Source organism: Pristiophorus japonicus, chromosome 18 (genome assembly GCF_044704955.1).
Source record: "Pristiophorus japonicus isolate sPriJap1 chromosome 18, sPriJap1.hap1, whole genome shotgun sequence".
Classification (NCBI taxonomy): Eukaryota; Metazoa; Chordata; class Chondrichthyes; family Pristiophoridae; genus Pristiophorus; species Pristiophorus japonicus.
Window position 1 is genome coordinate 3961073 of NC_091994.1, and position 23688 is coordinate 3984760.

Sequence of the window (23688 nt, forward strand, 5' to 3'; positions counted from 1 at the left end):
AGAGTTTACTTCTCCAGGAAACCCCCTTTGTGGCGTCATAATAATTCAGTCTAGAAGGAGTTTGAAGCCAATGAGTTCTAAAGGTTGTTCCTGCATTGTCACAGGGTTAGCCCGAGCAGCATTGTGTTACATCGAACTGATTCAGAGGTGTCAAGACCATCATTCATGCCTTTGTTACCTCTAGACTTGACTATTCCAACCCAGTCCTGGCTGGCCTCCCGCATTCTACCCTACGTAAACTAGAGATGATCCAAAACTCGGCTGCCCCGTGTCCTAACTCGCACCAAGTCCCACTCACCCATCACCCCCTGTGCTCGCTGACCTACATTGGCTCCCGATTAAGCAGCTCCTCAAATTCAAAATTCTCATCCTTGTTTACAAACCCCTCCCTATCTCTGTAATATTTTTCAGCCTCACAACCCCACAAGATCTCTGCGCTCCTCAAATTCTGCTCTCTTGTACATCCCTGATTATAATCGCTCCACCATCGGTGGCCGTGCCTTCAACTGCCTGGGCCCCAAGCTCTGGAACTCTCTCCATAAACCTCTCTACCTCTCTTTCTTCCTTTAAGACGCTCCTTAAAACCTCCCTCTTTCACCAAGCTTTTGGTCATCTGCATTAATTTGTTCTTTTGTAGTTCGGTGTCAAATTTATCTGTTTTGTCTTGCAACACTGTGTGAAGCGCCTTGGGACATTTTACAGGACCCAGCCTGTTCTGGATAAGGGATTTTTCTGGACGAGGGGTGGTCACGGTAAATTGGATGGTACAGGTACTGAGCAAGGGGATATCGGGGCTGGCTGGCTTGGGGCTGGGAGTGCGGCAGGGTGATCGTGGTGTTGGGCGGGGGGGGGGGCGGTGCGGTGGATCGCGGGGTCAGGCCAGCGATTGCGGGAGTCGACAATGAGGAAGGACTTCAATTTGTTCATGTCGGAGTTCTGCGCATGTGCCACCCGGTGGCCGGGAATGGTTCTGGACGAGGGGTGGTTCTGGATAAGGGAGTTCTGGGTAAGGGAGGTTCAACCTGTACTACGTTAAAGGCGCTATATAAATGAAAGTTATTATTATTATTACTGTTGGCCCTCAAATTCTTTTCCTTGGTCTACCTCCAGGTGAACACTAGTGACTTCCATCACTTGCACCATGCAGGGTCCAAACACAGCTTCAGTGAGAGCAACCCGTTCACTGAGATAGCCATGACCAGCTGCAAATACAACGGCGGGGTGGTGAGACCCCTTAGCAGCCTCGGCACCTCGCACAGGAACCTCCATGACCTGGACTCCGAGACTCAGCCCCTGCAGACCAATTCGGGCCTGGAGGTGGTGGTCTCCAAACCCGACCAGAACAACATCTCCAACGACAGCTTGGTCAACGAAGGCAGGAAGTCGGCCAAAAAGTCACAGAACATCGGCCACAAGCTGGGACACCGGAGGGCCCTGTTTGAGAAACGGAAACGGCTCAGTGATTACGCACTGATATTTGGAATGTTTGGGATTGTTGTTATGGTGACAGAGACAGAATTGTCATGGGGAGTTTATACCAAGGTAAGTCTAGCCTGTTTCTTTCAATGAACACGCAGTGCCTAAAAGACTTTCCCCAGACCCAGCCTTCAGCCTTGGCCCTAAATCTAACCCCGCGTGCCCCCCCCCCACCCTCCCCAGGCACACGTTCACAGTAAAGACCCCCGAATTGTGTAAAAACAGAGACCCAGGCCTCCGAGGCAAGTTGTTAAATTGAGTTCAACCAGAGTTTGTTGACTAATGTATTTGCTCCATGGGTTCTTTGCTGAAGAATTCATAGCAACACATTACTATTAAAGAACTAGTTGGTTTATTAGCAAAGGTTTAACAATCACACTACACATTACCAGTTCATCCACCAGGCTCACAACCACCTGCCCCATCGTGGATCCCCCGAACTGGCTGGGGTTTTATTGAGTCTTGTGAACATCACATGACTGGCTAAGGCACTCCCAACTCAACAGCTCTACAACTATTTTAGTTGCACCTGTAAATGAAATGCCCCCTTATTGTAGGGATAAATTAGATGGCAAACTTTAATACTAGTGCCCCCTGGCTAAAAGGGGGGGTCACTAAAACCGACAAACTTAAACAAATTAAACTTTAGACATGAGGTAAAATTTGGTTGCCGGGGGTGATGATGCACTCCAGTCCCTCTGACGCCCACCTTTCGCGGAAGGCCGCGAGCGTACTGATAGATCAGCAGCTCTACAGACCTCTGAGCATCCTCACAGGTGCATACATTACATTGGCAAGCAGGAGAAACTGACTGCGAAAGTTGTCGGGTTGTCATAAAAACCCAACTGATTCACGAATGTCCTCCAGGAATGGGGAACCTGCTCGGTCCCCTACCCACTCTGGCCCACACGTGACTCCAGTCCAACACACTGTGTGGCTGATCCTTAATGACCCCGGGGAGGCGGGGTTGGGCAATCAATGTACAGATAGTGACCAAAATGTTCAATGAGACCCCTAGTTGTCAATGTAAAAGTTCTAAATCAAACACTGACTCACACATTGACGATATCCGATGGTAGCAGTGTAGCAGACACACGCACCCAGATCTGAGGCAGTCTCACAGGCCAGAATAGCAGGTGATTCCTCCACAGAGGTAGTTGCAAGAAGCAACCTTCGGTAAATGACATTTCAAAACTGAGATTGGGCTTTTATAAGGCAAGGGTTAGGGTTAGGGTGAAGGGATATGGAACCAAGGCAGGTAGGTGGAGTTAAGATACTGATCAGCCACGATGTGGTTCAATGGCAGAACAGGTTCGAGGGGCCAAATGGCCTCCTCCTGTTCCTCGGTGGCACTCAGACCAGAAGGGTCTAACTCCACTAGAATACCATGGGGGTGGCGTGTGGGGAGGGGGGCGGAGCATGGGGGGGGACATAATTGACCTCAATGACCGCAAGTTTGGGGGGGGGGGGGGAGAAAGATAATCAACTGGGATTCAACCCCCTGATGGCTATACAGCAATCCTTGTTGGGAAGTTTGCAAGCTCTTTATTTGTTTACGGGATGTGGGCGTCGCTGGCAAGGCCGGCATTTATTGCCCATCCCTAATTGCCCCTTGAGAAGGTGGTGGTGAGCCGCCATCTTGAACCGCTGCAGTCCGTGTGGTGAAGGTGCTCCCACAGTGCTGTTAGGGAGGGAGTTCCAGGATTGTGACCCAGCGACGATGAAGGAACGGCCGATATATTTCCCAGTCAGGATGGTGTGTGACTGGGAGGGGAACGTGGAGGTGGTGGTGTTCCCATGCGCCTGCTGCCCTTGTCCTTCTAGTGGGTAGAGGTCGCGGGTTTGGGAGGTGCTGCCGAAGAAGCCTTGGTGAGTTGCTGCAGTGCATCTTGTAGATGGTACACACTGCAGCCACGGTGCGCCGGTGGTGGAGGGAGTGAGTGTTGAAGGTGGTGGAGGGAGTGAGTGTTGAAGGTGGTGGAGGGAGTGAGTGTTGAAGGTGGTGGAGGGAGTGAGTGTTGAAGGTGGTGGAGGGAGTGAGTGTTGAAGGTGGTGGATGGGGTGAGTGTTGAAGGTGGTGGAGGGAGTGAGTGTTGAAGGTGGTGGAGGGAGGGAGTGAGTGTTGAAGGTGGTGGAGGGAGTGAGTGTTGAAGGTGGTGGAGGGAGTGAGTGTTGAAGGTGGTGGAGGGAGTGAGTGTTGAAGGTGGTGGAGGGAGTGAGTGTTGAAGGTGGTGGAGGGAGTGAGTGTTGAAGGTGGTGGAGGGAGTGAGTGTTGAAGGTGGGGGATGAAAGGACATGAGGCGAGGGGAGGATCTGGTTCAGCTGTGATGCTCCCTCACGCACCAGTAATGGCCCCTTGGTGAGGTGCAATAGAGCAGCTAGCACAAGCCAATGAAACCTTGCAGTATCCAAGGTGGGAAGTCTCTCCGAGCGTGACCGTGCCTGTTTTGAGTAGTTAATCCTGGAGGACGGTTACTGCACATTTCCTACAGTGTCACAACAGAGAAATAAATTCTTGCTTCTAAACCATTAAACCCCGCGGCCCAAATCTAGCTGGTTAGACCTCTCCCCTTTGTCCTTCTGGCCGGGGGGGCAGCCTGAGACCTCGGTAAATCGTGGCCCTGACAGTCTGTCTCCTTAACCCTGGAAATCGAAGGATTGAGAAAGGAACAGAGGAACGATGGTGAATTAGAGTCAAATCAGGTACAGAAAGAGAAATAAAGAGAGGGAAAAAGAAAGAAAGACTTGCATTTCTGTAGCGCCTTTCGCGACCACCGGATGTCTCAAAGCGCTTTACAGCCGGTGTAGTACTTTTGGAGTGTAATCACTGTTGTAATGTAGGAAAGAATGTTGGATTAAGAGAGAGAGAAAAAAATTACGACAGGGAAAAGTAAGAAATAAATGTAGAATTTTACAATGTAATTTTTGTTTTAAATCTCCGAGATTGAAGAGGTGAAATTGTTCCTTTTCTGGGCCGGAGGTATCGATTGATTTTGCATTAACTATTACCACACACTTACGCTGTTAAATTCGAGATTAATGTGCAAATCCAGCAGGTTATTAAAAGTAATGGGGAGGCTGAGGGCGAACGATGTGAATCGAGCAACAAGTTGCAGGATTTGCAACTCACGGTGTAACTCTGCGTCCCCCGATCTCGCTGTGCGATTCGCGCATTAATACTGACGCGGGTCATGAGCGCGTTACTGTTCCAGGAAGCCACTGTTTCTTCAGCTAATGTTTCAGAAAGTATATCGGGAGCAGGGAAACGATTGGAAGTCACCGAAGGTCCTGCCAAGCTGCGGCGTTTTGTTCCAGACTCAGAGGCTGAAATTGGAATTCCACGTAACGAAAAATCAGGCGCGAGCAAATCGGCAGCTGGTTTTACTCCCAGCCCGATCGCCTTTTCCGTTGACCTCAAATGAGAAATAAATTCGGTAAGGTGCAGAACGGGCTTCTGATTCTGCACTATCTCCCGATTTCATTCACGTGCACATCACCCGTGGCTCAGTGGGTAGCTCTCTCGCCCTCGGAGTCAGACGGCTGTGGGTTCAAGACCCCACACTAGAGACATGAGCACATAATCCAGGCAAACAGTAAAATGCAGTACTGAGGGAGTGCTGCACTGTCAGAGGGGCAGTACTGAGGGAGCGCTGCATTGTCGGAGGGGCAGTACTGAGGGAGCGCTGCACTGTCGGAGGGGCAGTACTGAGGGAGCGACGCACTGTCGGAGGGGCAGTACTGAGGGAGCGCTGCACTGTCGGAGAGGCAGTGCTGAGGGAGTGCTGCACTGTCGGAGGGGCAGTACTGAGGGAGTGCTGCACTGTCGGAGGTGTTGTCTTTCAGATGAGACGTTAAACTGAGGCCTCCTCTGCCCTCTCGGGTGGACGTAAAAGTTCCCACGGCTACTACTCCGAAGAAGAGCAGGGGGGTTCTCACCAATATGTATCCCTCAACCAACATCACCAAAATTATTTGGTCATTTAACATGTTGCAGTTTGTGGGAGCTTGCTGTGCTGCCGCGTTTCCCATATTACAACAGTGAGCGCACTTCAAAAAGTACATCATTGGGTGTGACGCACTTAGAGACATCCTGAAGCCGTGAAAGGCGCTATAGAAATGCAAGTCTTTCTTTCATGCTACTGGAAATGTGCCTATAGTACAATGCATTCTTGCTGTACAATTAAATGCATAAATACTTCAATACAGGTACAGTGCCAACCATTATCCAAATTCCTGATGATCTCCCAGAATCTTTGTGAGCCACAACAGCGGCAAATATGAAGCAGTTTTGTCTTGTCTTGTTTTGGTCTGGAACACAGTAACAGGAGGAGGCCATTCAGCCCCTCGAGCCTGTCTCACCATTCAATTAGATCGTGGCTGATCCGTATCTTAACTCCATCTACCTTCAAAACCCTTGCCCAACAATAATCTATTCATCTCCGTTGTAAAATTGTCAATTGACCCCCAGCCACAACAGCATCTTAGGGGAGAGTTCCAGATTCCACGGCCCTTTGTGTGAAGAAGTGTTTCTTGACATCACCCTGAACAGCCTGGCTCTAATTTTAAGATTATGTCCCCATGAATGAGCTTCCGACCATATATCTGCAGCATAACCAAGACCGCTGCCTTGTACCTCTGTAACATCACTCCTCTCCGCCCCTGCCTCAGCTCATCCGCTGCTGAAACCCTCATCCATGCCTGTGTTACCTCCAGACTAACGCACTCCTGGCTGGCTGCCCACATTCTACCCTACGTAAACTAGAGTTCATCCAAAATTCGGCGGCCTGTCTCCTGACCCTCACTAAGTCCCGCTCACCCATCACCCCTGTGCTCACTGACTTACTTACATTGGCTCCCGGGTAAGCAATGCCACGATTTCAAAATTCTCATCCTTGCTTTCAAATCCCTCCATGGCCTCGCCCCTCCCTATCTCTGTAATCTCCTCCAGCCCCACAACCCCCCGAGCCCCCCACTCCCGAGATAGCCCCCTGATTATAATCGCTCAACCATCGGTGGCTGTGCCTTCTGTTGCCTGGGCCCCAAGCTCTGGAACTCCCTCCCTAAACCTCTCCACCTCTCTACCTCTCTTTCCTCCTTCAAGATGCTCCTTAAAACCCACCTCTTTCCTGCCCTAATTTCTCTATGTGGCTCGGTGTCAAATTTTTAATCTCATAACACTCCTGTGAAGCACCTTGGTATCACTATGTTAAAGGCGCTATATAAATACAAGTTGTTGTTGTTCTGGACTCCCTCCACCAGAGGAAATCATCATCATCATCATCATAGGCAGTCCCTCGAAGCGAGGATGACTTGCTTCCACGCCAAAAAGGGATGAGTTCTCAGGTGTTTCAATAAAGGACCTAATATTCCAGATCCCGAACTACATCCTGAAAGGTGGAAGATGCCTGTGCGTGGATTTTTTTAACGTGGGGTGGCCGTTGCACACCAGCCACCACACGGGCTTGACAGAGCGAGGTCTTGGTCCAGTGGCAAGGATTACCCAAGGCGACTGGAGACCTGCTCTGCTGCACGGACCTAGTGCGCTCACATATCGCAGTGTGGGCTGGGCCCGTGCTGCCCCTGGGCCCTCGCCTCTCCTGGGCCCCGGTCACTTCCCTCTACAATCTCTCACTGCTCCTTCGCCCCTCCTGCTGTACCTGCCCGCACTGCAATCAGCGACCTGGCTTCACAGCCCTCGCCTCCTGCAGCAGCACGCACTGCTCCCTGCAGTGGTATACCGCCGTACGCTGCTCCCTGCAGTGGTATACCGCCGTACGCTGCTCCCTGCAGTGGTATACCGCCACACGCTGCTCCCTGCAGTGGTATACCGCCGTACGCCGCTCCCTGCAGTGGTATACCGCCGTACGCTGCTCCCTGCAGTGGTATACCGCCACACGCTGCTCCCTGCAGTGGTATACCGCCGTACGCTGCTCCCTGCAGTGGTATACCGCCGTACGCTGCTCCCTGCAGTGGTATACCGCCGTACGCTACTCCCTGCACTGGTATACCGCCGCACGCTGCTCCCTGCAGTGGTATACCGCCACACGCTGCTCCCTGCAGTGGTATACCGCCGTACGCTACTCCCTGCACTGGTATACCGCCGTACGCTGCTCCCTGCAGTGGTATACCGCCGTACGCTGCTCCCTGCAGTGGTATACCGCCGTACGCTGCTCCCTGCAGTGGTATACCGCCGTACGCTGCTCCCTGCAGTGGTATACCGCCGCACGCTGCTCCCTGCAGTGGTATACCGCCACACGCTGCTCCCTGCAGTGGTATACCGCCACACGCTGCTCCCTGCAGTGGTATACCGCCGCACGCTGCTCCCTGCAGTGGTATACCGCCGTACGCCGCTCCCTGTATACACACGCTGCTCCCTCCAGTGGTATACCGCCACACGCTGCTCCCTGCAGTGGTATACAGCCACACGCTGCTCCCTGCAGTGGTATACCGCCGCACGCTGCTCCCTGCAGTGGTATACCGCCGCACGCTGCTCCCTGCAGTGGTATACCGCCACACGCTGCTCCCTGCAGTGGTATACAGCCGCACGCTGCTCCCTGCAGTGGTATACCGCCACACGCTGCTCCCTCCAGTGGTATACCGCCACACGCTGCTCCCTGCAGTGGTATACCGCCACACGCTGCTCCCTCCAATGGCCCGGGCCCGCTGATGGTCTAGCAGGCCAGGGTTTCTCTCTATCTACCTTATCGAATGCTTTAATCGTCTTAAACACCTCGATTAGATCACTGCTTAATCTTCTAAACGCGAGCGAATACAATTCTCGTCTGTATAACCTGTCCTCATTATTGAGCCCTTTCGGCCGGGTATCCATTAGCCTTGAAATTTTCAATTGACCCCCTGCCCCCTCACCCCCCCCAGGTTTTGGGGGAAGGGAGTTCCGATTCCCACTCCCCTCTGTATGTAAAAGTGCTACTCGTTTGTGCTCAATATATATATTGTGAAAAGCTGAGGTCCCGGAGACCACTTGTCACATTCTACCAGTCACAGTACATCCCACTCTCTGTCACCGACCCGCTAATCTCTTGTGTGGAACCTTATCAAATCCTTTCTGGAAGTCCATATAATTAACATCCCTCGACATCATCATCATAATCATCATAGGCAGTCCCTCGGAATCGAGAAAGACCTGCTTCCACTTTAAAAGTGAGTTCTCAGGTGACTGAACAGTGCAATATGGGAATTACAGTCTCTATCACAGGTGGGACAGATAGTCGTTGAGGGAAGGGGAAGGGGAGGGTGGGACAGGTTTGCCGCACACTCCTTCCGCTGCCTACGTTTGATTTCTGCATGCTCTCGGGGGTGAGACTCGAGGTGCTCAGTGCCCTCCCGGATGCACTTCCTCCACTTAGGGCGGTCTTTGGCCAGGGACTCCCAGATGTCAGTGGGGATGTTGCACTTTATCAGGGAGGCTTTGAGGGTGTCCTTGTAACGTTTCCTCTGCCCAGCTTGGGCTTGTTTGCCGTGAAGGAGTTCTGAGTAGAACGCTTGCTTTGGGAGTCTCGTGTCGGGCATGCGGACAATGTGGCCTGCCCAGCGGAGCTGGTCGAGTGTGGTCAGTGCTTCAATGCTGGGGATGTTGGCCTGGTCGAGGACACTGATGTTGGTGCCTCTGTCCTCCCAGAGGATTTGCAGGATCTTGCGGAGACATCGTTGGTGGTATTTCTCCAGCGATTTGAGGTGTCTACTGTACATGGTCCATGTTTCTGAGCCATACAGGAGGGTGGGTATCACTACAGTCCTGTAGACCATGAGCTTGGTGCCAGATTTGAGGGCTTGATCTTTGAACACTCTCTTCCTCAGGCGACCGAAGGCTGCGCTGGCATACTGGAGGCAGTGTTGGACCTCGCCGTCTATGTCTGCCCTTGCCGATAGTGACCTCATCAAAAAATTCAACTAGACGCGACCAACGTGACCCAACCTTCACAAACCCATGTTGAATCTTCGATCCGTTCCTACTTGTCTGAGTGCGCAGTCACTCTGTCCCTGGTGATGGATTCCAGTAACCTCCCCAAAAACTGGTGTTAAGCCGACCACTCTGTAGTTTTCTGCTTTCTCTCTCCTGCCTTAAACAATGGAGTGACATTTATTGTGTGCAGTTCTTTTCTCCGTATCTAAGGAAGGATATACTTGCATTAGAGGGGATGCAACAAAGGTTTACCAGACTGATTCCTGGGATGCGCGGGTTATCCTATGAGGAGAGATTGAGTAGATTGCGCCTGTGTTCTCTGGAGTTGAGAAGAATGAGCGGTGATTCCATTGAAATGTATAAAATTCTCATTGTGTTTGACAGGGTAGATGCAGGGCGAATGTTTCCCCCGGGCTGGGGTGACTAGAACCAGGGGTCACAGTCTCAGGATAAGAGGTCGGCCATTTAGGACTGAGATGAGGAGACATTTCTTCGCTCAGAGGGTGGTGGTGAATCTTTGGAATTCTCTGCCCCAGAGGGCTGTGGAGGCTCAGTCGTTGAGTATATTCAAGACAGAGATCGCTAGATTTTTAGATACTAAGAGAATTGAGGGAAATGGAGATCAGGGGTGGGGAGGTGTGGGGAGGGGGTGGGGGCGCTGTGGGGGCGGGGCAGGGGGGAAGTGGAACTGAGGTCAAAGATCATATTGAATGGCGGAGCAGGCTTGAGGGACCGTATGGCCTACTCCTGCTCGTATTTCCTGTGTTCGAGTGTTCTTATTTGTATTTTTACAATACAACGGTATAATTCTTGAGTCTACAGAATGATCACTGGTGCATCTGCAGTTTCCTGACCTATTTCTTTTAACTCCCTGGGTTGTAAACCATTAGGCCCTGAAGATCTTAAGTCACATTTTCTCCATTACCATTCTTAAACTTGCATTAAATCCAATTAAATAATAAAACAATTGGGATGGGCAATACATGCAGACCTCACCAGCTGCATCCACATCCCGAAAATGAATTAATAAAAAGTTCCTCCGCTTGACTTACTTTCGATTTTAACCGATGATATTTTGTCCTGTTCTACTGCTGTAAAAATGAATAGAAAGTATTCATTTAACAAGTAATTTAATTTTTCATATTATCCATTATAGTCTCCTCAGCATCTGCCTTTAATGGGCCCATAATCTCCCTTAGTGCGCGCTTTTAATATATTTAATATATTTATAAAAACCTTTAATCTTAGCTTTAATATTCCTTGCAAGTTTTTTCATATTCCGTTTTTGCATTTCTTATTTCCTTCCTCCGTTGCTCTGTATCGCTCCTTTTGTTTGTGTAAACATTTTCTTTTTCATAGAATCAACAACAACAACAATTCAGATTTATATAGCGCCTTTAACGTAGTAAAACTTCCCATGGTATTTCACAGGAGTGTTATGAGATAAAAAATTTGACTCCAAGCCACATAAGGAGATATTAGCGTGGGTGATCAAAAGCTTGGTCAAAGAGGTCGGTTTTATGGAGCGTCTTAAAGGAGGAAAGAGAGGTAGCGAGGCAGAGAGGTTTAGGGAGGGAGTTCCAGAGCTTGGGGCCCAGGCAACAGAAGGCACGGCCACCAATGGTGGAGCGATTACAATCAGGGATGCTCAAGAGGTCAGAATTAGAGGAGTGCAGATATCTCGGAAGGTTGTGGGGCTGGAGGAGATTAAAGAGATAGGGAGGGGGCGAGGGGCATGGAGGGATTTGAAAACCATGATAAGAATTTTGAAATCAAGGGGTTGCTTAATCGGGAGACAATGTAGGTCACGGGGCAGTGAGCACAGGGGGTGATGGGTGAGCGGGACTCGGTGTGAGTTAGGACACGGGGCAGTGAGCACAGGGGGTGATGGGTGAGTGGGACTCGGTGTGAGTTAGGACACGGGGCAGTGAGCACAGGGGGTGATGGGTGAGCGGGACTCGGTGTGAGTTAGGACACGGGTCAGTGAGCACAGGGGGTGATGGGTGAGTGGGACTCGGTGCGAGTTAGGACACGGGTCAGCGAGCACAGGGGGTGATGGGTGAGCGGGACTGGGTGTGAGTTAGGACACGGGTCAGCGAGCACAGGGGGTGATGGGTGAGTGGGACTCGGTGCGAGTTAGGACACGGGGCAGTGAGCACAGGGGGTGATGGGTGAGCGGGACTGGGTGTGAGTTAGGACACGGGTCAGTGAGCACAGGGGGTGATGGGTGAGCGGGACTCGGTGCGAGTTAGGACACGGGGGCAGCCGAGTTTTGGATCATCTCTAGTTTTCATAGGGTAGAAAGTGGGAGGCCAGCCAGGAGTGCATTGGAATAGTCGTTGGAAACCTATAGCACAAAGGAGGCCCTTCTGCTCTTTAAAAGAAGAGTCGTGTTCAGTCCCACACCCCCGCTCTTTGTCCTTAACCTGTCAGCTCCTCGTCCTCCAATACCTGTCCCACCCGCTGTTGCTTCTCAACGTTCGTGTACTGTGCCTGATTGAAAAGGGCAGCCACCAAAATAAACCAGGACTGCTTCGTATTTATCACTGTCTTCAACAGCTCTTCATGCTTCTTAGACTGAGGTACAAGCATATTGTACGAACAGTGTAGAGGGAGCTTTACTCTGTATCTAACCCCCTGTACCTGCCCTGGGAGTGTTTGATGGGACAGTGTAGAGGGAGCTTTACTCTGTATCTAACCCCGTGCTGTACCTGCCCTGGGAGTGTTTGATGGGACAGTGTAGAGGGAGCTTTACTCTGTATCTAACCCCCTGTACCTGCCCTAGGAGTGTTTGATGGGACAGTGTAGAGGGAGCTTTACTCTGTATCTAACCCCGTGCTGTACCTGCCCTGGGAGTGTTTGATGGGACAGTGTAGAGGGAGCTTTACTCTGTATCTAACCCGTGCTGTACCTGCCCTGGGAGTGTTTGATGGGACAGTGTAGAGGGAGCTTTACTCTGTATCTAACCCCGTGCTGTACCTGCCCTGGGAGTGTTTGATGGGACAGTGTAGAGGGAGCTTTACTCTGTATCTAACCCGTGCTGTACCTGCCCTGGGAGTGTTTGATGGGACAGTGTAGAGGGAGCTTTACTCTGTATCTAACCCCGTGCTGTACCTGCCCTGGGAGTGTTTGATGGGGACAGTGTAGAGGGAGCTTTACTCTGTATCTAACTCCATGCTGTACCTGCCCTGGGAGTGTTTGATGGGACAGTGTAGAGGGAGCTTTACTCTGTATCTAACCCCGTGCTGTACCTGCCCTGGGAGTGTTTGATGGGACAGTGTAGAGGGAGCTTTACTCTGTATCTAACCCCCTGTACCTGCCCTGGGAGTGTTTGATGGGACAGTGTAGAGGGAGCTTGAAAATTGGCAGTTTGGACCCTTTCAAAAGCTTATTTAAACCTGTCTCTGAGACCATGCTTTGACAACCTCCCAATATTCTCTTGTTCATGCTTTGTGCCCGATGTTGTCTCTGAGGTGCTTTGTGCCGATTGCCAGACTAATGGTGCCACCTCGATGGATCTTGTTCTTGTTCCCATTTCTCGCCCGCGGTGCCCGATGCTGACACTTGTGTCCCAGTTGGGGGACTGTACCTTCCCCTGACAGGTGCTTGTGCTGCCGTAACTGCAGGGTGCCACCCACGGCCGATTGATCACACGGGGCGTCACCGGGGGAGAGCGCCGTGTGGTCCCATCGGAAGGCGTTGTTTGGCAGTGACCCCAGCGCTGGGATGGCACAGCGGGAATTCGGACATGCATTCCTGACTCTTTCCCTCCGCCCCATCGTTGGCGGCCGTGCCCCCCGGCTGCCTCCGTTCTGGAATCCCCTCGCTGAACCTCTCCGCCTCTCCTCCTTTCACACCTTCCTCGGGTCCCACCTCTTTGACCAAGCTTAGAGCCTCCCCTCCTAATATCCCGTCCATTGTCCGTTTGTTGTCTGATTAACATCCCTGTGAAGCACCTTGGGGCGTTGCTCGTGTTAAACGCGCTGCATAAAGCCAATTTGTCGCTGTTGGTCATGGGTATGAGACACACTCGGAATCCAACGTTGGCCTCTGATGGGTCAGGTTTCTGAAACTTCCCCTGCCCAGAGCATCTGTAACCAGCACTCGGCAGAAACCCTCCGACCCTCTCCCGCCCCCACACCAATTTGTGTCTCTTCCCTTTTGAAGGTTCCATGGAAGGTTACAAAGACACCATCCGCGATCTCATTGAATGGCGGAGCAGGCTCAAGGGGCCGAATGGCCGACTCCTGCTCCTATTTCCTATGTTCTTCTTTGTATTTTTACAATTCCCGAGCCTAGAGAATTCTAACACGTCTACAATTTTGTCACCTATGTTTTTTTTGATTCCTTAAGGTGGAAACCATTGGGCCCGGAGACATCTCCACCCTCAGTCCCATTATTATTCTCCATGGCCATATTGCATTGAATCCAATAATACACTGAAACAACCGGGATGGGCAACATATGCCGGCCTTGCCAGCAATGCCCACATCCCGAGAATGAATAAAATAAGGCCAATTGTAGTCTGCTCTATCACGGGGATCAGTTAACGCGGGACCTTAAAGCTGTGACCCTCCTGCTTTGTTTGACTCAGTTCCACTTCGAATTGAAGCAGGCGCAGTGAGCAGTGGAGACTGTGCCGAGATTTAAACGTAAAGAAGAAACTTACATTTCTATAGCACCTTTCACAACCTCAGGACATTCCAAAGCATTTTACAACCAATTAAGTACTTTAGAACTGTTGTACCGTAGGAAACCGTGCAGCCAATTTGTGCACAGCAAGCTCCCACAAACAGCGATGTGATAATGACCAGGTAATCTGTTTGTGATGTTGAGTGAGGCATAAATATTGGCCCCAGGTCACCAGGGAGAACTCCCCCTGTTCGCCTTCCAATAGTGGCTGTGGGTTCTTTTGCATCCACCTGAGGGGTTAGACGGGGCCTCGGTTTAACGTCTCATCTGAAAGACGGTACCAAAGTAAGTCAGTTTATGGGAGGCTCCTTGAGATATTTCTGAGGGGTATGCAAGTCTTTTAACCAGGGAACCACGCTAACCATGTAGCGTCTAATGTATCACCTTTGGAGTCTCGAGGAGGAGTGTGAAATTCTGGATGAAATAAACAGTGAGAGAGGAGGTATTAAAGGGTTTAGCAGCTTTGAAAGTGGATAAGTCCCCAGGCCCAGATGAAATGTATCCCAGGCTGTTGAGCAAAGTAAAAGAGGAAATAGCAGAGGCCTTGACCATCATTTTCCAGTCCTCTTTAGACCTGGGCATGGTGCCGGAGGATTGGAGGACTGCTAATGTGGTACCCTTGTTTAAGCAGGGAAAACAGGATTGGCTGAGTAATTACAGGCTGGTCAGTCTAACCTCAGTGGTGGGAAAATTATTGGAAAAATTCCTGAAAGACAATATAAATCTACATTTAGAAAGACTAGGATTAATTAGGGACAGTCAGCACGGATTTGTTAAGGGAAGATCGCGTTTGACTAACCTGATTGAATTTTTCGGGGAGGTAACCAGGAGGGTCAATGAGGGCAGTGCATATGATGTAGTGTATATGGATTTCAGCAAAGCTTTTGAGAAGGTCCCACATGGCAGACTGGTCATGAAGGTTAAAGCCCATGGGATCCAGGGCAAAGTGGCAAGTTAGATCCAAAATTGGTTTAGAGGCAGGAAGCAAAGGGTAATGGTTGATAGATGTTTTTGTGACTGGAAGGATGTTTCCAGTGGGGTTCCGCAGGGCTCAGTACTGGGTCTCTTGCTTTTTGTGATCTACAATAATGATCTAGATCTCAATATAGGGAGTATGATTTAGAAGTTTGCAGACGACACTAACATTGGCCGTGTGGTTGATAATGAAGAGGAAAGTCATGGGCTACAGGAGGATATCAATCTACTGGTCAGGTGGGCAGAGCAGTGGCAAATGAAATTTAATTCTGAGGTAATGCACTTGAGGAGGGCTAATAAGGAAAGGGTATACACAGGAAGACGTAGGTCACTTAATATTGTAGATTGACAAAGGGACCTTGGAATGCTTGTCCACAGAACTCTTTTTATGAAAAAATTAAAACATTAAATCATTAAATCGTGTCCCCCCGATCTGGGGGGGCGCACCAAACATTTCCAAGGCCCTTCTTTTTGTGTTTTTTTGGGGTGTTTTTTTGTGTTTTTGTTTTTTTTTAAAGTTTTTTTTTGGGCACTAAAATTTTTTTTTCTCCAAGTGCCCCCTATAAAAGGGGAGGGGGACACTAAAAAAAAAAACACCGGCAACTAAAACAAATTAAACCTTAAAACATAAAATCAAATTAAAATTTGGTTGCCGGGGGTGATGATGCACTCCAGTCCCTCCGGTGCCCACCTCTCGCGGAAGGCCGCGAGCGTACCGGTGGACACCGCGTGCTCCATCTCCAAGGACACCCTGGCGCGGATGTAACCGCGTGTTTGTTCACAGATCCCTGAAAGTAGCAGGCCAGGTGGATAAGGTGGTTAAGAAGGCACATGGAATGCTTGCCTTTATTGGCCGAGGCATAGAATACAAGAGCAGGGGAGGTTATGCTTAAATTGTATAATACTTTGGTTAGGCCACAGCTGGAGTACTGCGTCGCCGTATTATAGGAAGGACGTGATTGCACTAGAGAGGGTGCAGAGGAGATTTACTAGGATGCTGCCTGGAATGGAGAATCTTAGTTATGAGGACAGATTGGATAAGCTGGTTTAGTTCTCATTGGAACAGAGGAGGTTGAGAGGAGACCTCATTGAGGTGTACAAAATTTTGAGCGGCCTGGATATAGTGGATAGCCAGGGACTAGTTTTGATCACCTGGATGGGTCGGAGAAGAATTTACAGATTGTTTTCCCCAATTGGCCTGGGTTTTTATCTGGTTTTTGCCTTTCCCAGGGGATCACATGGCTCCGGTTGGGGTGCAGTATAGAATGTTTCAGTGTAAGGGGTGTTGCAGTTGTGTGAGGTGGACGGGTTGGGCTGGGTGCTCTTTGCCTTTCCTTCATTGTTCATTGTTCATAGGTTTATATGTAACCTTCAGGGCTGCTGACCGAGGGCCGTGCGGCTCTTTGTCGGCCGGCGCGGACACGATGGGCCGTAATGGCCTCCTCCTGCGCTGTAAATGTCTATGTTTCTATGTTTCCAGTGCTGCCACAGACGATCCCTGCGTCACACTCTGTAGGTTACAGGATATATCAGGCAGTGTCTGTCGTTCAGTCATCGGCTCAGCTCCCAAGAGGCTTTTCACTCGCACTCTTCAACGATCCCCCAAAGAATGACTTGCCTTCCTGCCGCGCCTTTCACGACCCCAGGACATCCCAATGAGTTACTTTTGCAGTATGGTAATGTAGCAAAATGCAGCAGCCAGTTTGTGCACAGCAAGCTCCCACAGACAGCAGTCAGCTAAATGACCAGATAATCTGTGTTTCAATATTACAGCTCTTGATAGTTTCTGCTCATCTTAAGCCCTGGTAGCTGCTTGGGTGTTTGCAAGAGGGAGGGGCGTGGGAGGGAGGGAGGGAGGGTTAGGGTTAGGATTAGGGTTAGGGTGAGAGACAGACAGACACAGCGAGAGACAGACAGCGAGAGACACCGAGACAGACGCAGACAGAGAGAGAGACACACACAGACAGACGCCGACAGAGACACACACAGACAGACAGACGCAGACAGACAGAGACAGACAGATGCAGACAGAGAGAGACACACACACACAGACAGACGCAGACAGAGAGAGAGAGAGACACACACAGACAGATGCAGACAGAGAGAGAGACACACACACACACACACACACACACACAGACGCAGACAGAGAGAGACAGACGCAGACAGAGAGAGAGAGAGACACACGCAGACAGAGAGAGACACACACACACAGACAGACGCAGACAGACAGAGACAGACATATGCAGACAGAGAGAGAGAGAGACACACACATAGACAGATGCAGACAGAGAGGGAGAGAGAGAGACACACACAGACGCAGACAGAAAGAGAGAGATACACACACACAGAGACAGAATATGAGGCTGTATTGGGAACCGAATACCTGTCGAGAGGATCACGTTTCCTGGTGGTTAGTTAATGGTTGGATGAGGTGTCAGGAGTACCAGAGAGCTGACACTAAGCACTGTAACCAGACACCCTGACATCCTGTCCCTCAGTCAAGGGAACAACAGAAGGGGATTTTGGACAAAAAAAAAAGCATAAATACCACTTCCGCTAAAAATCTGAAACAGAAAATGTTGGAGAAACCCAGCCACTCCGACAGCATCTGTGCAGAAACCACAAATCGTTAGAACTTGCAAGATGTTACAGATAAACAGCATCTTAAAAGAAACAGAACGAGGGAAGGGAGAGAGAAAACACAACACATATGCACATTCAGTACATCAGCATCGGGAACGCGCTGCCTGAGAGGGCGGTGGGAGCAGATTCAATAGTAACTTTCAAAAGGGGAATTGGAGAAATACTCGAAGTTAGGAATTTGCAGGACCACGGGGCAAGAACGAGCGGGAGTTGTGGGGGTCCCCTTAACGGGCTGCGTGGAGTCTTCAAAGTTTTGGGCGTGTGCGCAGAAGTTCACGTTGGAAACGCCAATCCCGGGGTGTACAGGATCGTCGCACAGTCGTGCAGCCTACAGAGAGCCGGAATAGGCACGATGGGCTGAATGGCCTCCTTCTGTGCTGTGCTATTCTGTGATTTGCTGCTTCGAGCAGCACTGGAGCATTCAACACAATCTATTGGGCAGTGGGAGAATGAGGCTGGTTGACAGGCGAGCACCATCCACTCGGGTAACAAAGGGTCCGTTTGCTTTTCAGCGGACCATGGGTGGGGTGGGGGGGGTGGTCCCAGGGACCTGGGGGGGGGGGGGGGGCATAAGGATGGATGTGTCAGGTGGTGAATGGTGGGAGCGGACGCTTGGAGGTGGGAGGGGCCGTGTGCGGAAAACGCCCAAACATAGGCAGTCCCTTGAAATCGAGACTTCCCTTCACTGTATAGGTGAATTCTCAGGTGACTGTACAGTCCAATAAGAACATAAGAAATAGGAGCAGGAGTAGGCCATACGGCCCCTCAAGCCTGCTCCATCATTTAATACCATCATGGCTGATCCGATCATGGACTCGGCTCCACTTCCCCGCCCGCTCCCCATAACCCCTTATTCCCTTCTGGGTTAAGAAACTGTCTATCTCTGTCTTAAATATATTCAATGTCCCAGCCTCCACAGCTCTCTGAGGCAGCGAATTCCACAGATTTACAACCCTCCTGAGAGAAGAAATTCCTCCTCATCTCAGTTTTAAATGGGCGGCCCCTTATTCTAAGATCATGCCCCCGAGTTCTAGTCTCCCCCATCAGTGGAAACATCCTCTCTGCATCCACCTTGTCAAGCCCCCTCATAATCTTATACATTTCGATAAGATCATCTCTCATTCTTCTGAGTAGAGGCCCAACCTACTCAACCTTTCCTCATAAGTCAACCCCCTCATCCCCGGAATCAACCGAGTGAACCTTCTCTGAACTGCCTCCAAAGCAAGTATATCCTTTCGTAAATATGGAAACCAAAACTGCACGCAATATTCCAGGTGTGGCCTCACCAATACCCTGTATAACTGTAGCAAGACTTCCCTGCTTTTATACTCCATCCCCCTTGCAATAAAGGCCAACATTCCATTGGCCTTCCTGATCACTTGCTGTACCTGCATACTAACCTTTTGTGTTTCATGCACAAGTACCTCCAGGTCCCGCTGTACTGCGGCACTTTGCAATTTCCTTCTGGAGGTGTATTTATTCCCCCCCCACCCCACCAGAACACTAATCTATAAACGGGTTACAAACCCTCCCTTGCTCTGACTTGTGAAAATGCAGAGGCCTAAGGTCATTGCTGACCAAAGTCTATCAGGAACACGAGTGGTTGAGTAGCCTTGAGCGCAACTAATGTAAGGGACAGCAACAACTTGCATTTATATAGCGCCTATCATGTGGTAAAACGTCCCAAGGCGCTTCACAGGAGCGATTATCAAACACAAAAATTTGACTCCGAGACACATGAGATATTAGGACAGGTGACCAAAAGCTTGGTCAATGAGGTCGGTTTCCTGTTGCATCTCTAACTTTTTCCAGTTCTGACGAAAGGTCATCGCCCTGAAACGTTAACTCTGTTTCTCTCTCCACAGATGCTGCCTGACCCGCTGAGTATTTCCAGCATTTTCTGTCTTTATTTCAGATTTCCAGCATCCGCAGTAATTTTGTTCTTGTGTGAGTTATTTCTTAAGAACATAGGAGCAGGAGTCGGCCATTCGGCCCCTCGAGCCTGCTCCACCATTCAATGAGATCATGGCTGATCTTCGACCTCAGCTCCACTTTCCCACCCGATCCCCATATCCCTTGATTCCCTTAATATCCAAAAATCTATCGATCTCGGCCTTGAATATACTCAAGGATTCAGCCTCCACAGCCCTCGGGGAGAGAATTCCACAGATTTACAACCCTCTGAGAGAAGACATTCCTCCTCATCTCAGTTCCAAATGGGTGACCCCTTATTCTGAATCTATGTTCCCTAGTTCTAGATTCAAGGGGAAACATCCTCTCTGCATCTACCTTGTCGAGCCCCTTCAGAATCTTATATGTTTCAATAAGATCACCTCATTCTTCTAAACTCCAACAAGTAGAGGTCCAACCTGCTCAACCTTTCCTCGTAAGTCAACCCCTTCATCCCCATCCCGCTCCCACCATGCCCCCCCCCCCGAGGCTGATTTTACAGCAGCGTCTCGCGAACTTTCTGTGAGCTGGGCTTAAATTCCTGGCTGCGATGGTTTCCCGCAGGAATTCTGCGTGCCGCCACTGGTGATTTGGGCACACGCCCTCACTGCGACCCCCAGCCCCAACTGACTGATTTAAAAATCTATTCATAATCGCAGCCCAAAGCCGGCACCAAGGCTAATTATTAAGCGATTCCTTTTTCAGATCATTGAATCTGCTGCAGAGACTCTGGGAGAGAATTAGCTCATGTAGCTGAATATATTATGCAAATAAGAGATGTACAGATAACAGAAAATGTGTTCAGTGATTGGTGTTGTACTGCAAGTGATACAAACTGTAATATTTAGTCTGTGTTCTCAGTGCATTTTCTGTAACTGTTTATCCATACTGTTGTTTTCTCGGTCTCTATCTTCTCGTTGCTGTCTCTGTGTCTCTTTGTTTTCTCATTTTTCTTCTTATTCCAAAGTGCTTGAAACTCTCCATTCTGCCCTCCAACACTGTGCTCAAGTGTGTGTCTGAGGTTAGTGTTCTGACTGCTCCAGTGTGTGTGTGTGAAGTTAGTGTGGTGTGTGCACTAATGTGTGTGAGACTCGTGTGTGTCTGTTCCAGTGTGTGCAATAGTGTGTGTGTGAAGTTAGTGTGGTGTGTGCACTAGTGTGTGTGAGACTCGTGTGTGTCTGTTCCAGTGTGTGTGAGGCTTGTAATTGTCTGTTCCGTGTGTGCACTAGTGTGTGTGTGAAGTTAGTGTGGTGTGTGCACTAATGTGTGTGAGACTCGTGTGTGTCTGTTCCAGTGTGTGCAATAGTGTGTGTGTGAGGCTTGTGTGTGTCTGTTCCAGTGTGTGCAATAGTGTGTGTGTGAGGTTAGTGTGTGTCTGTTCCAGTGTGTGCAATAGTGTGTGTGTGAGGCTTGTGTGTGTCTGTTCCAGTGTGTGCAATAGTGTGTGTGTGAGGTTAGTGTGTGTGTGTTCCAGTGTGTGCAATAGTGTGTGTGTGTGTGAGGCTCGTGTGGTGTCTGTTCTAGTCTGAGACTGAGATTAGTGTGGCATCTGTTCTAGTGTGTGAGGTTAGTGTAGTGTGTGTGTGAGGCTCATGTGAGACTGAGGTTAGTGTGCGGTCTGTTGTAGTATGAGTCGGAGGTTCGTGTGGTCCGAATGGGCTGTTTCTGTGCTGTAAATAATATGTATATTATTAAAAAGACAATGGAAAGGTTTTTTGGAGACAGAGAGAAGGGATGAAGGGGATGGGTATCGCTTGGTTGTACAGACACTTGCCGACATTGGCATGATTCTGGTAAACCCAGGACAGGTATTGGCACAAACCCATCATGCTTATAACCACAAATTGTCAGCCATGGCTCAGTGGGCATGCTCTCGCCTCGGAGTCAGAAGGTTGAGAGTTCAAGTCTCGCTCCAGAGACTTGAGCACATAATTGAGGCTGACAGTCCCAGTGCCAGTGCTGAGGGAGTGCCGCACTATCGGAGGTGCCGTCTTTCAGATGAGATGTTAAACCAAGGCCCGGTCTGTTCTCTCAGGAGGAAGTAAAAGATCCCATGGCACTATTCAACTCTCGAGTTCTCCCCGGTGTCCTGGGGACAATATTTATCCCTCAACCAACATCACTTTAAAAAAAAAAACAGATTATCTGGTCATTATCACATTGCTGTCTGTGGGAGCTTGCTGTGCACGAATTGGCTGCCGCGTTTCCTACATTACAACAGTGACTACACTTCAAAATAACGTAATTTTCTGTAAAGCGCTTTGGGACGTCCTGAGGTCGTGAAAGGCGCTATATAAATGCAAGTCTTTTCGCAATATCATGCTTATCCGAGTGTCAGATAAGCCTGATGTTCACTCAATGAGACAGTGAGTAAGTACCCCTCAACACCGAGTACTCGATTATCACCTTGTCTTATTTAACTGTTTCACTTGGTGTCTGAGCAAGCAAGACTTGATCGATAGGTGATTCAGATATTGGGAACTAACAAAAGGTTAAAAGAGTAAGGCTTGTGGTCTGCCAGTGTGTAACACCGGGTACAGTACTGGTGGGGGCAGGTCTGTCACTGTATAACACTGGGGTACAGTACTGGTGGGTACAGGTCTGTCAGTGTGTAACACTGGGGTACAGTGCTGGTGGGTACAGGTCTGTCACTGTATAACACTGGGGTACAGTACTGGTGGGTACAGGTCTGTCACTGTATAACACTGGGGTACAGTATGGTGGGTACAGGTCTGTCACTATATAACACTGGGGTACAGTACTGGTGGGTACAGGTCTGTCACTGTATAACACTGGGGTACAGTACTGGTGGGTACAGGTCTGTCACTATAACACTGGGGTACAGTACTGGTGGGTACAGGTCTGTCACTGTATAACACTGGGGTACAGTGCTGGTGGGTACAGGTCTGTCACTATAACACTGGGGTACAGTACTGGTGGGTACAGGTCTGTCACTGTATAACACTGGGGTACAGTACTGGTGGGTACAGGTCTGTCACTATAACACTGGGGTACAGTAATGGTGGGTACAGGTCTGTCACTATAACACCGGGGTACAGTGCTGGTGGGTACAGGTCTGTCAGTGTGTAACACCGGGGTACAGTGCTGGTGGGGACAGGTCTGGTATTGGGAGTTGGAAGAATTTAGGGAGCTGAATCAAGAAGATCAAACTTCATAAAGTGCTGCTTTCTGCACATTGTTGGTACTGAACACCATCAGGGTGTGGGCCTGAGGGATAAGGGGAGAAGATGGGTAGGTGGGATTGAGGGATAAGGGGAGATGATGGGTAGGTGGGATTGAGGGATATGGGGAGATGGTTGGTAGGTGATCAATCAAAAAAGAGATGGTGCTTGTTAATCAAAATGGCCTTTTCTTGTTCCTAAAAATTCTTATCTTTGTAGCTGAAGTTGCGTGTTAGAGAGACAGTGGTTCAGACATTCCTGTCAGCTCTGCTAGTTGAGCCCTGTATTTGATGCTAACTATCTCTCTCTCTTGTATTGCAGGCATCTCTCTATTCCCTCGCACTCAAATGCCTTATCAGCCTCTCCACTGTAATATTACTGGGTCTGATTATTGTCTATCATGCCCGAGAGATTCAGGTAAGGGCTGAACTTTCCTTTCAAGTCTTTCTCTCTTATCATCTCCTCCGTTCCCCTACACCCCCCCGCAGAATGTGCTGACTCTGACTGGTACCCCAAGTGCGGGGTTGGATAACGAAGGGACCGAGTGCAATGTATCCAAGTTTGCTAATAAGGTGGGAAACAAAGCTGTGAGGAAGTCACACAGAGCCTGCACAGGATATAGAAGGGTTAGGTGAGTGGGTAACGAGTTGGCAGATAGAGCTTAATGTGGGGAAACGTGTGGTTACTCACTTTGGTAGGAAGAATAGAAAAATAGAATATTTTTCTGTTAAAACTGAGAAACTATGAAATATTAGTGTTCAGAAAGCTTTAGGTGTCCTCATACATGAAACAGAGAGTTAGCATGTAGGTATAGCAAGTGATTAGGGAGCCAAATGGCACGTT

General features: G+C 49.7%; 1 protein-coding gene across 1 annotated transcript in view; it reads left to right on the top strand.

Annotated features, from left to right (window-relative positions):
- The first annotated feature begins 1194 nt into the window (after positions 1–1194).
- Positions 1195–23688, top strand: part of kcnn1b (potassium intermediate/small conductance calcium-activated channel, subfamily N, member 1b) — an 85410-nt gene continuing 62916 nt past the window's right edge. Inside the window, exons 1-2 of the mRNA XM_070859570.1 lie at positions 1195–1542; positions 23167–23262. Of these exons, the coding sequence (XP_070715671.1) occupies positions 1195–1542; positions 23167–23262 (444 nt within the window). The remainder of the gene's footprint in view (positions 1543–23166; positions 23263–23688) is intronic.